This window comes from Herpailurus yagouaroundi, unplaced genomic scaffold (genome assembly GCF_014898765.1).
Source record: "Herpailurus yagouaroundi ecotype Mexico unplaced genomic scaffold, PumYag 184, whole genome shotgun sequence".
NCBI classification, from domain to species: domain Eukaryota; kingdom Metazoa; phylum Chordata; class Mammalia; order Carnivora; family Felidae; genus Herpailurus; species Herpailurus yagouaroundi.
The window spans coordinates 8,560,539-8,577,893 of NW_024412415.1; the positions used below are offsets into that span (position 1 = coordinate 8,560,539).

The 17,355-nt window shown below is 37.1% G+C and overlaps 1 protein-coding gene across 10 annotated transcripts in view; it reads left to right on the plus strand.

Annotated features, from left to right (window-relative positions):
- MGA (MAX dimerization protein MGA) overlaps positions 1 to 17,355 on the plus strand; it is a 172,236-nt gene that overhangs the window by 123,912 nt on the left and 30,969 nt on the right. For all 10 annotated transcript variants that reach the window (XM_040492349.1, XM_040492348.1, XM_040492357.1 and 7 more), the window contains exons 10-11: positions 15,586 to 15,812; positions 16,911 to 17,087. In XM_040492349.1, the coding sequence (XP_040348283.1) occupies positions 15,586 to 15,812; positions 16,911 to 17,087 (404 nt within the window). The remainder of the gene's footprint in view (positions 1 to 15,585; positions 15,813 to 16,910; positions 17,088 to 17,355) is intronic.

Genomic DNA, 17,355 nt, shown 5'->3' on the forward strand with positions numbered 1-17,355 from the left:
AACAGTTTTCTCTACATTGGTTTTGTATTTTGTGACTTGACTAAAATCACTTATTAGTTCTAGTAATTTTTTGATGAAGTCCTTTGGTTTTTTATATATAGTATCATGTCATCTGCATATAGTGAAACTTTTATTTTTTCTTTACCAATTTGACTGCCCTTCCTTCCTTCCTTCCTTCCTTCCTTCCTTCCTTCCTTCCTTCCTTCCTTCCTTCCTTTTTTTAAATTTTTTCTTTATTCTTGAGAGAGAGATAGGGTGTGAGCAGGGGAGGAGCATAGAGAGAGGGAGACACAGAATCAGAAGCAGTTTCCAGGCTCTGAGCTGTCAGCACAGAGCCTGATGTGGGGCTCAAATTTACAAACTGCGAGATCATGACGTGAGCCGAAGTCGGACACTCAACCGACTGAGCCACCCAGGCGCCCAGACTGCCTTTTATTTCTTTCTTTCTTTTTTTTTTTTTCAACGTTTATTTATTTTTGGGACAGAGAGAGACAGAGCATGAACGGGGGAGGGGCAGAGAGAGAGGGAGACACAGAATCTGAAACAGGCTCCAGGCTCTGAGCCATCAGCCCAGAGCCCGACGCAGGGCTCGAACTCAACGGACCGTGAGATGGTGACCTGGCTGAAGTCGGACGCTTAACCGACTGCGCCACCCAGGCGCCCCATTTCTAAAAAAATTTTTTTAATGTTTATTTTTGAGAGAGAGAGAGACCAAGTATGAGTGGGGAAGAGGCAGAGAGAGAGGGAGACACAGAATCTAAGCAGGCTTCATTAAGTATTTGAGCTGTCAGCTCAGAGCCTGATGCAGGGCTTGAACCCATGAACCTGAGATCATGACCCGAGCCAAAGTTTAACGCTTAACCAACTGAGCCACCCAGGTGCCCCAGCGGCCTTTTATTTCTTTATTTTACTTAATTGCTGTGGCTAAGACTAGGACTTCTAGCACCAAGTTGAATAAAAGTGGTGAGAGTGGACCTCCTTGTCTGGTTCATCACCTAAGGGGAAAAGCTCTCAATTTTCCACCAATGAGTACGATATTGGCTATGGGTTTTTCATATAAGGCCTTTATTATGAGATATGTTCCCCCTAGATGTACTTTGCTGTGAGTTTTTGTCATGAATAGATGTTGTACTTTGTGAAATGTTCTTTCTGCATCTTTTGAAATGATCATAATGGTTTTCATCCTTTGTCTTATTGATGTGATGTATCATGTTGATTGGTTTGCAAATATTGAGCCACCTTTACATCCTGGGAATAAATTCCCACGTGACCGTGGTTTATGTTTGTTTTCAATATATCATCTGATTCTGTTTGTTAATACTTTGTTGAGGACTTTTGCAACTGTATTTATGAGACAGATTGGCCTATAGTTCTTTTTTCTGTGGTATCTTTATCTGGTTTTAGTATCAGGGTGGTAATTGACTTCATAGAATGAATTTGGAAGTTTTCCTTTCTCTTATATTTTTTGGAATAGTATGAAAAGAATTAGCATTAAGTCTTTAAACATTTGGTAGAATTAGCCAGTGAAGCTATCTGGTCCTGAATTTTAGTTTTTTGGGAGTATTTTGATTACTGATTGACTTTCATTGCAGTTAACTGGGCTTTTAAAATTTTCTGTTTCTTTCTGCTTTAGTTTTGGTAGGTTACACGTTTCTAGGAATTTATCCATTTCTTGTAAGTTGTCCCATTTGTTGTCAAGTAAGTTTTCATAATATTCTGATACAGTTGTTTGTATTTTTGTGGTGTTGATTATTTATCCCCTTTAATCAGTTTTGCTTATTTGGGTCATTTTTTAATTTTTTTATTTTTTAAATGAGTCTTGCTAGAGGTTTATGAGTTTTGTTGATCTTTTCAAAGAATCAGGTCTTGGCTTCATTGGTCTGTTCTTTTGGTTTTTTTTTTTTTTTTTTTTTTTTTGAGTTTCTTTGTCATTTATTTTCTGCTCCTTTCTTATTTCCTTCCTTTTGCTAGGTTGGGTTTTATATGTTGTTCTTTTTCTAGCTCCTCTAGGTGTAAAAGTTAGATTGTTTGAGATTTTTCTTCTTGAGGTAGACCCGTGTTCCTATAAACTTCCCTCTTAGAACTGCTTTTGGTATACATTCCAGATTTTGGACCACGCTGTTATACTGGATATTTAAATTATTTTGAAAACCTGATTCGGGTGGGGATCAGGTGAATGTTCAACTTAGAGCTCTCAGCCAACAAAATTATAAATCAAGTCTGTGCTTAAAGATATTTTATGGGGCGCCTGGGTGGCTCAGTTGGTTGAGTGTCCAACTTTGGCTCAGGTCATGATCTCACCGGTTTGCGAATTCGAGCCCCGCATCGGGCTCTGTGCTGATAGCTCAGAGCCTGGAGCTTGCTTCAGATTCTGTGTCTCCCTTTCTCTTTCTCTGCCCCTCCCCTGCTCGTGCTCTGTCTCTAAGAAGTAATAAATAATGTTAAAAAACAAAACAAAAAAAGATATATTAAAACATACAATGATGCATGAGGTTGGCTTCTTAGAAACTTCTTGGAATTTCTTGAAGTTGTGCTCTGGAAAATGAAAAAGAAATTCAAGAAGCAGGAGATGACCTTTAGTGAAGAATGGACCCCGTCTAAGATGGGAAAAATGATCTTAGGATGACAACTACATAGGAAGACAAGGAAGCAACTAGTCTGATCTAAAGTGGAAAATAATAAGATGCTGAGAAAACTATCTTTAAGGAGGTAATTGATTATTTTAAGAAATAACATGGTTAAGGCATGCCTGGGTGTTTCCATTGGTTAACTGTCCAACTCTTGATGTTGGCTCAGGTCAAGATCTCATGATTCAGGAGATTGAGCCTGAAGTTGGGCTCTGTGCTGACAGCATGGAGCCTGATTGGGATTCTCTTTCTCTTTCTCTGTCTCTCTGCCCTGCCCCTGCTTGCACTCTCTCTCAAAATAAAAAATAACTTGGATAATTCATTGTTAGGTGAAGGTCATGCAAATGATTTAACATTTGAAAATAAACAGTATAGTTCATCATTACCATAACATACTTAAAAAAAAAAGATATATTATCATTTCCGTAGATATTTTAAGGAAACGCAGTTAACACTGGAAGTTAAAGTTTGTATAGGAAAATTATGGTTCCACTATAAATAAGTAATTTTTTTTCTTTTTAAGTTTATTTCTTTTTGAGAGAATGAGAGCATCTGCACACCAGTGGCAGGGGAGGGGCAGAGAGGGAGGGAGACAGAGAACCATAAGCAGGCTGCACACTCACAGGGCTCTGTCTCACAAACCATGAGATCATCACCTAAGTTGAAACCAGGAGTCAGTCACTTAATGGACTGAGCCACTCAGACTCCCCTAAATCAGTATATTTTTTGGTAGAATTTTGAGCAGTCTGGAAGGATAGAGGAAAACGGAATCTGTTCATCTGGATCAGGTGAGCAAATTTAGTAATATAGAAGTACATTTCCTCCGCTAAGGGATCAGTTGCATTAGTTGACTCTGCAAGGATGAATCACATAGGCATACTTTTGTAAGCTAATTGATTTTTTTGTTTGTTTTTAGAATTGATATAAATGAATATCTAAAAGTCTAAATACAGTTTTAGAACAGAAATTAGCAATATAAAGTAAAAGTGTAGCAGACACAAGTTGAGAGTTTTAGGAAGCTAATTTCCTTATCTTTCATCACACTGAGTCTTTAGCTACTGCTAAATCATGAAGTTGAGGACAAAATGTTTAATTTAGGATTACTGAAATAACCACCAAAACGGAACACAAATGTAAAAGTAATCACTTGTAGGGATGTGACACTGGGTATGGTGTAAAACTTGTTTTTCGTTTCCTTTTGTACAGTTTGAGATTTTTCATGTTTATGTATTCATTCTGTAGCTAATGTATAAGTGAAAAATTAATATTTACAATGCATGAAATTGTGGCATTTAATAATACATTTTTCCCCTTGTAGTAGACTTAAAGATTTTCTGCTAATATTGGTCCATTAATCCATTGGTGTGAACAGAGGGAAATTACCATTATTAAAGTCTTTATGCAGAGCACTTGATAGGGTTTATATCATTTAAATCTTGCAACCTTTTATAAGAAGGTTTTTTCGGGGCGCCTGGGTGGCGCAGTCGGTTAAGCGTCCGACTTCAGCCAGGTCACGATCTCGCGGTTTGTGAGTTCGAGCCCCGCGTCGGGCTCTGGGCTGATGGCTTAGAGCCTGGAGCCTGTTTCCGATTCTGTGTCTCCCTCTCTCTCTGCCCCTCCCCCGTTCATGCTCTGTCTCTCTCTGTCCCAAAAATAAATAAACGTTGAAAAAAAAAATTTTTTTTTTAAAAAAAAAGAAGGTTTTTTCCATTTTACAGATACACTGATTGAGTGCTTAGGGAGTTTATGTAACTCCTTCCCCAAGATCACCTTGGTTTTAAGGGAGTGGTAGAGATTTGAACCCAAGTTTATCTGGCTTAAAAGTCTTCATGTTTTTTTCCTACTGTATGCAGTATGATTTTTGAAATTTGGCCTTCACTTGATTATCATATATTTATGCTTTTGTTTGGTCAAAAAATGCTGATGATGTGAAGGTACTGTGCTTAGTTAGCTACTGTGGGTGGTACCAAGAGAAAGGATAAACATGGCATTCCTGCTTTCTTAGCCCACCCAGAGTTTTGTTGGAGATGTGTATCTACAAGTTACCTATGTAAAGGGAAGATCAATAAAATTGCTATCTGTAGCCAGACTGATTAGGAAAAAAGAACACACAAATTACCAGTATCAGAAATGATAAATGATATTACTTACAGACATTCAAAGTTTAATAAAGGAACAATTTTATGACAGTAAATTAGATGAAATGGACAAGTTTTTTGAATGACACAAAGCTACCATACTCACTTAAGAAATAAGTAACTGCCTGCCCCCATACTTGTGAACTTGTAGGGAAAAAGTCTACAGTAATGACTCTAGGTCCAGATCCGTTCACTGATGAATTGTCAAAACATTCAGGAAGAAGTAATGCCCATCTTATACAAATGCTTTCATAAAATTATCTCATTCCATGAGACCAGCATTACCCTGAAACTAAAACCAGCAAAAGACATTACAAGGAAATGGCAGAGTAATATCTCTCATGAACATATGTAAAGATTATAAATTCAGTTTTAGCACATACAATCCAGGAATGTATTTAAAGGACAGTATATCCTGATCAAGTGGGATTTACCCCAGGCTTGCCAGGTTGATTATCCATTTGAAAATAATCAGTGTTGTTCACCATTACCGTAATAGACTTAAACACTGCCTGTCCGTGGGGGGGGGGGCCCATATTAACATTTCAATAGATATTTTCACAACTTGACAAACTCAGTTGACAAATTTCTGGTAAAAATTCTTAAGCACATTAGAAATAGAAGGAAACTTTCATAGTCTGATAAAGAGCAGCTATGAAAACCTGTACAAGCAACATATTAATCATGAAAGAGTGCTTTTTTCCAATGATTAGAAATGATGAAGAATGTCTTCTTTTGCCTTGTCTATTTAATATCATATTGGAGGTCTCAGCCAGTGGTGTAAGGCATGAAATAGAAAATGTATCCAGATTGGAAAGGGAAAAGTAAAATTGGCTTTATTCATAGACAGGAAAATCCTAAGGAATCTACAAAAAACCTATTAGAACTGTGTTAGTTTAGCGAGTTTGTAGCATACAGTAATATCAGTAGACTGTATATTTATATATATGGTAGTAACAACTGGAAATTGAAATAAAAAGTACCATTTAGAATAGCATCCAAACAACTCAAACATTTAAATATGAAGCTGACAAAAGTTGCCTAAGACTTTTTTACTAAAAACTGGAAAACCTTGTTGAGAGCACTTTTAAAAGACCTAAACAAATGGAGGGGGGTAGACTGTTGTTATACATCCGAAAACTCTTTTGGTAAGATAGACTTTTCCACAAATTAATATTTAAATTTGATGCTATTCCAGTCAAAATCCCAGCAGGCTTTTCTTGTTAGAAATTTGCAACTTGTTTATAAAATTTATATGGAAAAGTAAAGTATTTAGAATAGTCATTTGATAAACAATTTTGATAAAGGCAGACATAGTTGGTAGACTTAGATTATCTGATTTTAAGACTTACTGTAAAGCTGAAAAGTAATTTGGGTAAAAAAAGACATAAGGATCAGTGGAACAGAAGAGAGAATTCAAAAGTTGTTACACAAAAATACAAGACCAGTGAGTTTTTGACACGATTCCGAGTCCTTTTAATGAGGAAATAATGATCTTCCCAACAGGTGGATCTGGAGCAATTAATTGGATAGCTAGAAACAGCCCTTCCCTGCCTCCAAAAATAAAAAGAGAACCTCAATCATAACTTTACATTATAGATAAAAATTAGCTCAAGATCTAAAAGTTAATGTCTTAAATATAAGTGCTTTAAGCTATACAATGTCTAAAAGAAAATAAAGGGAAAAAATCCTTTGTGACCTGTGGCTCATAAAGATGTTTAGAATAGGACATCAAAACCACAATTGTAAATGTCAAAAAGTGTAATGAAATTGAAAAAACTTGCTCTTCAGAAGGTCTGTTCAATAAAAGAGAAGCCATAAACTAAGAGAAATACTATAAAAAACATGCAGCCAACATAGGACATGTATCTATAATAAAGAATTCTTAAAAAACTCAGTAAGAAGGCAGTCAGCAGAATTTAAAAAATAGAAAATTGAAACACTTAACAGCAGATATATAGACACTAGATCAAGCACGTGAAAAGATGGTTGTCATCAGTCATCATTAGGAAAATGCTTATTAAAACCATAAGGTAGCCCTCCTCCCTGATCAACAGATAGCTACATCTTCTGGTGTAGTGACAGCTGTGTCCCCAAGACAGGATGGGAAAAGTCAGTGTAAACAAGTATCAGAGGGCCTCCTTTCAGGGGCAACCTGGGCTATACTGAGGACCAGATTGTTTTCTGCAACTTTAACCCTCACACCCACTCTTCCACCTTTGATGCTACGGGTAACATTGCCATGATTGACCGCTTTGCCAGACTCATTTCCTGTTACGAGAATAAATTTGGCTACGGTAACTGAGTGGTAGACGGTAACTGAGTGGTAGACGTTATGGTCTGCATGGCTTCTAAGGAGTAAGAGCCTCCTGGACCAATAGCTCCAGCAAGATCTAGAAAAGAGAGGTGGGGAATCCTTGCCCCAACTCATCCCCCAAGATGCTGAGAATCTCCCGATGTCTGTACAATTTCCACCTCTGATCCCCCAAAGAAGAGGAGGGGCTTAGGGAATCCCTTCCATGTTATATACTGTGTTATATATATTAAAGCCTATTGTACCCAGCCAGAAAAAAAACCTACAAGGAGATCCTACCATATACCAGTAACTGGCTAATGTTACAAAGAGTGACCATCCCAAATGTTGATGAAAACATAAGCCTTTGGAACTCTTGTGCATAACTGGTGGGAATGTAAAATGGTACAGTTACTTTGGAAAACAGTTTGCTAGTTTCTTAGAATGTTAAAAATATGTCTGTCAAACAATGGAGTCATTTCATTTGTATGTATTTACTCAACAGAAGTGAAAGTGTATGTCACATGAAGTCTTGTACATAGGTATTCATAACTGCTTTATCTGTAATAGCAAGAACATTGAAAACAACCTAGGTGTTCATCAACAGGTTAATGGATAAAGACATTGGTATAGATAGAAACAATGGAATCTTACTCAGCAATAAGATGAAAAACTATTGATACACACTCAGGAACAAGATCAATCTTAGAATAATTACACTGAATGATAAGCACTTGGCTTCAATCTCACCCCCTAAAGTTAACATTTTTATTACATCTGTGTAAAAAAGGAATAGAAACTAATACATAGATTAGTGGTTGCCTGGACAATGGTTAGGATGGATGTTGGAACTCAGAGAGAAAGATGGAGGGATTACAAAGAAGTTACCCAATTACAGTTACAAGGAATTCTTGGAGGTGTGATGGTTGCCTTCACTATCTTCATTGTAGTGATGGTTTCACAGGAGTATATGTATGTCACAGTTCATCATGTTGTGTATGTGGTACTAAATTTATCAATAAAACTGTAAAAAAAATAGGTTTACTTATATAGGAGTATTGAAGCCTGTTGAATACTGAAAAATGGAATTTATTGTACAATCTATGTTAAAGTTTTATATACCTTTACGAATGGGTACCATGTTATTTAAAATGATGTAGAATATTTCAAAACACATTAACAACATGAAAGAAATTTTATATCAGGAAATGCTGTAAAGCTGATGAAAATTCAACATCCATTAAAAAAAATTTTTTTTTAAAGTTTATTTATTTTGGGGCGCCTGGGTGGTGCAGTCGGTTAAGCGGCCGACTTCAGCCAGGTCACGATCTCGCGGTCCGTGGATTCGAGCCCCGCGTCGGGCTCTGGACTGACAGCTCAGAGCCTGGAGCCTGTTTCCGATTCTGTGTCTCCCTCTCTCTCTGCCCCTCCCCCGTTCGTGCTCTGTCTCTCTCTGTCCCAAAAATAAACGTTGGAAAAAAAAAATTAAAGTTTATTTATTTTGAGAGAGCGTGCACACATGCAAACAGGGGACAGGCAGATAGAGTGTGGAAGAGAGAGAGAATCCCAAGCAGGCTCCATACTGTCTGTGCAGAGCCTGTCATGGGGCTCCCATCTCACAAACCGTGAGATCATGACTTGAGCCGAGATCAAGAGTTGGACACTCAACTGACTGAGCCACCCAGGCACACCTCTGTTTTTATTTATTTTTATGGTGATAGAATGCACTCAACATAAACTTTACCATCTTAACCAGTTTTAAATGCACAGTTCAGTGGTACTACATATGCTCACACTGTTGTGTAACAAGCATTATCACTGTAACTTTACTTATGTTTTGAAGCTGAAACTGAACCCTTTAAAAGAATAATTCCCCATTTCCCTCTTCCCCCAACCCCTGGCAAACACCATTTTACTTTTTGTCTTTATGATATTTGGCTACTTTTAGTACTTAATCTAAGTGTAATCATTCAATATTTGTCTTTTTGTGACTGGAACACTGGACATTTGAATCTAATAATGTGGTAGCTCTGGAATCAGATTCTCCTCCTTTCCCAGGGTTTATTTATTTTGTTACTGCTTTTGTTTTGTTTTGATTGTTGTAGGTAGTCTGTGCTAATGATCATCTTGAAGTATATGTAAACTTGTGTTTTCAGATCTTCTCTGAGCCTTTTTGTTGGCATGCATAGTCACTATCTAAGTTTTCTTGTATTTGCAGTTGATTTTGAATGTCCTTGTCTTTAATATCTGGCTCTTCAAAGGGGAAAAAGTGAAAATTGATGGGGGTGAAGGGTGCTGGTTCCTTGGAAGTCACTTAAGACAGAAGAGGAAGGGCTTGCAGTATTGCGGGGAGGTGCAACAATAGTGGCTGCCTACCTACCTCTTTGCACCTCTGATCAGAAGCAATCAGTGGTCAGAGCATAGACCCCTGATGGAGGATAGGACTCTCTCTGCCCACTCTGTCTCCCTCGAGCTTTGTGCAGGCTACTTCAGGAACACACGTGCTGCTGCCTGCTAAGTGACTAGACATGAATGAAGAGATAATGAAGATGGGGAATGGGCAGTTGCTACTGTGCTAAGAACTGAAATTGACTACAGTTAAGGACCATTTACTGTCCCAAGTCTTGCCTCGGAAGTTGCAAGCCTCCAATAGACTCTAGGATTCCAGAATAGTTACATTAGGCAGATTTTGCCTGTGCAGTTGTTTATAAATGGGCAGATTTCCTGGTGCTACCTGTTCTTTCATCTTCCCAGAATCCTCTCAACATCCATTCTTTATTTTATTTTTTTTAATGTTTATTTTTGAGAGAGAGTGAGTGAGATTGTGAGCGGAGGAGGGGCAGAGAGAGAGACAGAGACAGAATCTGAAGCAGGCTCCAGGCTCTGAGGTGTTAGCACAGAGCCCGAAGCGGGTCTCGAACTCAGGAAACGTGAGATCATGACATGAGCCAAAGTTGGACGCTTAACCAACTGAGCCACCCAGGCACCCCTTAACATCCATTCTTGATTTTCAGGGGTGGGTAGCAAGTGAAACAATATTATAAAGATGTCACTTCTCATTTTTATTTGTAATTTCATTACAATCTAATCAAAATCTTGACAGAGTTTTTTATGTGAAACTTGAAAAGCCAGTTCTAAAATTTATATGGAAATGCAAAGGACCTAGAGATAGCCAGGGTAAAGCCAGGGTAATCTTGAACAATGACAAGGTGGCAAAGTTTGCTGTATTAGATATCAAAACTTATAAAATGACCACATGTAGTACAGGGTGATGCTGGCTTGAGTATAAAGTAAATAGATCAGTAGAACAGAATGGAGAGGATACAGTGGATTCAGATATATATATGGACACTTAATTTGGAGGAAATGGCAGAGGAATATGGAAAGGATGATCTTTTAAAACTGTAGTAGCCTCATTGAATATCCACATGGGAAAAAGCCAAAACTTCATTTAGTTACTCATTATACATAGAAATAATGTTTGTGAGATTATAGACCTAATTGTGAAAAGCTAAATAATCCAACTCTTGTACAAGAATATATGTATGATCTCACATTAGGAAAAGATTTCAGTATAATAGAAGAAAATAATTATTAAAGATTAATACACTTTATTAGTTAAAAATGAGAAATTCATGTCTTTAGGACGTTAAGCAAGTGAAAATGTATGGTACAGTGAGAGAACAGATATTTGCAATATCTGACTAAGGACCTATGTCCAGAAAATGTAGAGATGTCTGTATATTAAGGAGAGTTAAACAGTCCCATAAAAAATAGTCAAGGGGTGCCTGGGTGGCTCAGTTGGTTGAGCGTCCAACTTCGGCTCAGGTCATGATCTCTCAGCTCGTGAGTTCGAGCCCTGCATTGGGCTCTGTGCTAACAGCTCAGAGCCTGGAGCCTGCTTTGGATTCTGTGTGTCGCTCTCTTTCTGCTCCTAATGTCTCTCTCAAAAATAGACATTAAAAAAACACTTTTTTTTTTAAATAGTCAAGAGTTTTAGAGGTACTTCATAAAAAAGGATGTTGAACATCTCATTCTTGGTCAGAGAAATACAAAGCAAATCCACAGCAAGATTCCATGGCATGCCTGCCAGAATAGTTAAAATTAAAATTTTATGATGGAAATGTTAATTGGTATAACCACTTGGGAAAATAGTTTGGCAATATTTTCTAAAGTTGATGATTCACATGCCCTAGATTTAATTGTTTGCAAAGTAATCAGCAGAAGTACTTTTTTTAGGATTGTTTGTGGTACCATGATTCATAGAAGCTAAAACATGAAAACAACCCCAGATATTTTAATAACATTAGAATGGATGATAGTATGAATAATCAGAGTAGTACATGACAGTAAAAATAATTACATAGGTAGCTGGAACAGCATGGTTGCATTTTACAAATAATATGTTGGGCGAAGAGGAAGTGTAGGCAGAGTAATACATCTCTGTGGTCACATTTATATAACTTTCAAAATCGGGCAAAATGAAGCTGTGATATTTAGGGGTGTGTTATTTGGCTTGAAAAAGGAAAGTGGAGAGGAGGCTATCATGTAAGTGATTCTCTTATGGAAAGGAATTGTGACTGAGAAAGGTCATGCAAGAGCTCCTGGGGTTGTTGGCAGTATTTCATTTCTTGACCTGTATAGTGTTAACACAGGTATATATTTGTTAATATGTTTTAAGTTGTATATACCTTGTTTTTGCACTTAATTGGGTATTACATTTCACAATAAAAAGGTTTAAAACACATACAAAAATGGAGGGAGAGGATTATAGTATGCTGATTACTAGCATAGCAGTTTTCTAGGACTTCTGTATCTAAAACTGTTCATTTATGGCGCAACTGCTATGGTCCCTGCTAAGAGTGACAGGAGGTAAGATACAATTAAAATGAAGTCCCATGTCTAAGAAGTTACTGTCAGTTTGACAAAACAGGTATGTGGTAAATATATAGATATGTATTTACTGTAATTTTAAGTGCCACAGTAACAATTGTGCCATAATGTTTTAAGTGTCATGAAGAAAGGCTTATTGAGAACCTGGAAGACAGTGATAATGCTCGGAGACCTTGGTGAGGTAACATTAGGAGGTATTTGAATAGAAATTAGGGGATACGATACCACTTTTCTTGATAACAGGTTTCTGTTCTTGGCTCTGGATATATGCCATTCTGGTTCTCCCCTTAATTCTGCCTTTGGTAGCTGCTTTTCTCCTGAGTTTCAGGTGAAGGGTAGGAGGATCACTAGTATATTGTGAAGGGGAGCGGAGAAGTACTGTTATCTTGAATTCCAAGCTGTGTAAAGGAAGCAAGTGGACAGTGGGCTGATGAAGTATGAGGAATTGATTTGTTCTCTGTCCATTTTCATGATGTCAGATGTAGTCTCTGCCATTGACAGTTCTGATTTTTTAAAGTTTTTATTTATTCATGTAAGGAATCTCTACACCCAATGTGAGGCACAAACTCACTACCCAGAGATCAAACTCACATGCTCTTGGGACTGAGCCAACCAGGTACCCCAGCATTTCTGATTTTTATTGTGTGCCCTATTTGATGATGTTGCTCGCACTTCAGTCTTTCATGTCCTGAACAGAACTGAACTTTACCCTTCCCAATCAGCTCCTTTTATGAATTCTCTTGTTTATAATAAGCACACCCTTTTCCCCTTTGTCTGCACTTCAAATTTTAGAGTTGTCTTTGATTTCCATGAGGAATTAAGATATCTTAAAATATTTTAAGAAGTTTCTTCTGAACTACTGTGCTACCTATTTTGTAGCCGTTTTCAAAACAAAAAGTTGAAATGGAACCTTTACTTAGTATAATCCTTACTTACAGAGGCTTTAAAAATCCTTAAAGAGATTGAAAGCTGTCAAAGTCTATAGTGTTTGCCCTGAAGGCACTTTTATTTTTATAATAGAATTAATATGTGTATGAAATAATTAGCAACACTAAACAATAAAGTTGTTATCAAATTAGTGGTATAGACTTTGTAAATACCCATTTCCATTGTGAAGGCATCCCTGGTTACCCTTTTGAAAAGTGCAACACTCCTCCCTCAAAATACATAGTCCTACAATAATAATCACTATACATTACCACTTATTTCCTGTCTGCTTCCCCCCCCCCCATAAGCACTTATCACAACCCAGCATATTTTCCTTATTAATCTTGTTTATTGCCTGTCTCGCTGTCTTCCCCCAACTTAAATGTAAGCTCCATGAAGCCCAGGATTTTTGTCATTGTTGTTCATTATCGTACCTGCAAAGTCTGATACATAGTAGACATTGAAATACATGAATACTTAGGTGTTAGAAGCCTTTGTGAATTATGTGATAAATGAATGAGGTTATAATAGTTGGATAATAGATGTTACCTGAAACTGGGTTTGCCTCTTGTTGGTTGTCCACCCAAAAGACACAACCAGGCCGAAGAACAGGGAAAGAAAAGGTTTTACTTGTAACAGGTAAGGAGAACAGCAAGAGTATGTTTCCTAAAGTAGTGTCCACTCAAACAACAAAATTGGGTAAGTTTTAAGCTAAGGGCACATGCATATTTGTGGATGGGGCTTGACAAAGGAGAGTTCTGTATAGAATTGGGGTAAAAGTCATCCTTCATGGACAGAATCCAGGTCCTAGTTGATTGAAGCCATGAGGGTCAGCAAGGGTTGGCATCATCAATTCTCTGCTCCAGTTAGTCCGCTTTCAGAGTGCTCAAAGGGGTTTAAATCCTGCAAAAACAACTCAAGAATGTGCGACAGGTCAATGTTTACTTTTGAAACAGCACTGAGAATTTTACCATTGATACAGTTCAGCTGTTTCCTGGTCTGGTAGAGACCAGCTTTTGCATTCACTTTGTTCCCTTAAAATCCTTAACTATGAGGTTTTTGCGTTTCTTTGTAATTCAACCCCTAGGAAATTCTGCAAGAAGTGTGCATGGACAAGTAATGCTGATATGGCATAGATCACAAAAATGGGTGGGGCCCTAAAATGACTTATGTTAAGAAAGCCATGTCTGTTCTTTTTTCCTCCGGATCCCTAACCTTATCTACCTACACAGAAACAGCTATAACTAGCTAAATAATTGAGTCAATCACTTTCTAGCTCTGAAGATTTTATTCTGTTTTAATCTCTACATACTCAACATTTTGTGGTTATGCTCTGAATGATGTTAGCCTTAGGAACCCTTTAGATAGTTGTTTTTTAGGGGAGTCTTAATATTCACAACAAATATACTTTATGAAATCAGGTTGCAATTTCGATTTCTGCTTTATTATGAAAGATAAATTGAGCTAAATACTTGATTTAAATTTTTTTTTAATGTTTATTTATTTTTGAGGGGGAGAGGGGCAGAGAGAGAGGAAGACAAAATCTGAAGCATGCTCCAGGCTCTGAGCTGTCAGCACTCAGCCTGATATGGGGCTTGAACTCATAAAACATGAGATCATAACCTGAGCCAAAGTCGGACGTTTAACTGTTGAACCGACTAAGGCACCCAGCCGCCCTGAGCTAAGTATTTGAATTAAATGTGAATGCTACTCAGTCACGTTTTATGTTACTGCAGGCAAAGATTTTGGATTTTAGGTTTGGAACCAGCTACATTCTCTCTGAGGACCGACCATTAAAATGCAAAATACAATTTTGGTTTCTCTACTATCTTTGGGAATGGGAAGTTTGCTTAGAGAATAAAAGCTGGTTGCCTCTTAACCTAGATCCTCCATTTAATTTGATTAAGTAATGATACATGTTTTACTTTGTGTAGACCTTCTTGACAGTATGATTTCATCTCTGGTTCCATTGCTTTTCCATTGATCTATTTTTGCTTCTTTGCTGAGATCAGGCTGTCTTTTGAATACATGTTGTTACCAGAGGGCACAGTAACAAGCTGTGTCTCTGGAGCCAGATTGACTGGATTTGATCCTGGTTCTGTCTCTTGTTGTTGGACTCCTGAACCTCAGCTTTGGCAAAATGGGAATAATAATGTCTCTGCGGCTATTGTGACAATTAAGTGAGCTAAAACATAATTAAGTGTTTAGAATAGGTGCGGAGTAAGGTTCAATAAATATTTGTTTTATTTATAAAATTAAAGAGTGTAGTATAGAATGATTTTTCCAGGATAACAGAAGGCCTTTTCTGATCATGCTAAATCTAATAGCATCTGTTAACTCTTCATTCCTTACCCTGCTATATTTTTTGGTGTGGTGCTTACCATTACTTGATATTAAATGTTAAATTTGTTTTCTCCTACTGGATTGCACACTCTGTGAGGGCAAGAACTTTGTTTTCCTCATAGCTACCTATGTTCACTCTAGTGCCTAAAACAGTATCTGACTTAAAATAGGTATTCAACAAATATTTGGTTAATAGATGAATAAATTAAGGTGTATGATGGCAACTAAAGATTTTTTTAGTGGGCATCTGTTAGGTTGTTTTCATGAGTTACTGCTTTCTGTGAGGTAGCACATTTTGTTTTGGCGGTGCCTGTGAACTTCTGTTGCCAAAGGCACCTGAAATCTCATTCTTCTTTTTGTTAAGCTATATGTGAAACAGAGCCTGAACAGCCTGTTCGACATTACCCGTTATGGGTGAAAGTAGAAGGTGAAGTAGATCCAGAGCCAGTTTATATCCCAACGCCTTCTGTCATTGAGCCGATGAAACCGTTGTTGTTGCCTCAGCCAGAAGTTTTACCTACTACTGTGAAGGGCAAACTGCTCACTGGAATTAAACCTGCACGGGCATATACTCCCAAACCCAATCCTGTGGTAAGCCCAGAGTTTCATCTTTTATTGCAAGCTATAAAAATTGTTTGTAAAGGTAATGGATTTCAACCATATTTTTGGTTTATATTCTGCGAATCATTTTGCTTTCAAGTAATATGTCTGTAAGCCATCGGTCTTTTGGATTTAATCAGCCTAATTGCTGGCACAGAGATGTCATAAAAGTAGAGTGAATGGTAGTAATTCTTAAGGATAGCCAAATCTCTCTTCAAGAAGATCATAAAAAGTTGTGGGTTTTTTGTTTATTTTGTTTTGTTTTTAAACATGACCAGCAAATTTTTAAGGGAGAGGGAGAAAAAAAGCCTTCTGAAGAAACTTCTTATTCCAATAGTGTAGAATAATTAATTCAGATATACTATATATTGTTAGTGGGAAAGCATTAAGAAAAGTTTTAAGAAATAACTCATCTTTTTAAGGCTATTTTTTTAATATACAGGTAACAGTAAAGTTCAAGATTTAAAATAATTGTTGGCATAGGACTATGAAGATTGATAGGTCAAAGAGCTGATGGTTCTGTTAAGAGCTTAAGCATTTGTGATTATTAAATCCATTTCAGTCTTCCCAGTCCATTAAATTGACGAAAGATGCTTTAGTACAATGCTATTCAGTGTGGTCTCTGTGCTGGTCTCAGTGCTGATCCAAAACTATTTGTTATGAGTGTGATGAAATATGTCTAGAAAATGAGAGTAAATATTTAGAAACTTAACAGCAACTTGATAGAGTAATTTTATGTGTATTAAATCTAATACTGAACAACTTGGGCTTGTATTTTGCGTATCTTTTGTTTTTCTAGAAACTTATTTTACAAAAGGATCAGTCTGTGTTGGACTGGTAATTAAGAAATAATCCTTCATTGCAGATAATTGGAGAAGTGCTACTCTAATGGAATGTCACATTTCTTGATAAAGAATCAAATCCTTTCTGACTTTCCAAGATACAGCCCATAATAACTGTACTTCTTAAAATTTGCATTTAAAAATTTCAAATGTTGAAACAGAAAGTTTAAAACATCCTTTTCCTTTTGGAGTCTAGCATATTTTTTTCCTCCAGCATATGGAATGTTTTGTTGTATGGAATTTACAGATTCGGGAAGAGGACAAGGATCCAGTCTACTTGTACTTTGAAAGTATGATGACTTGTGCTCGTGTTCGAGTATACGAACGGAAAAAAGAGGAACAGAGACAACCGTCACCATCACCATCCCCATCATTGCAGCAACAGGGCTCATGTCAGTCTAGTCCCGAGAACTGTAGTGTAAAGGTGAATTACTTACTGCATAATTTGTCTTTTTAAGTTCCGTTACCCTGTTGCTGGTATTAGAATTTACCCTGCTATCAGAATAATTTAGAGTAATTCTTGGAGGGCAGAGAAGTCTTACATGATGTGCTTATCAATTTGTTTCTCTGTGTATCTGTTCTAGAGAATAGTCCCTTAAAGTTATTTAAAGTACTAGTCTTTCTGATGCTGAAGTAATTTTTAAAAGTTCAAACATTTGTTTTTTATTAAATTATTTATCTGTAATTACCTG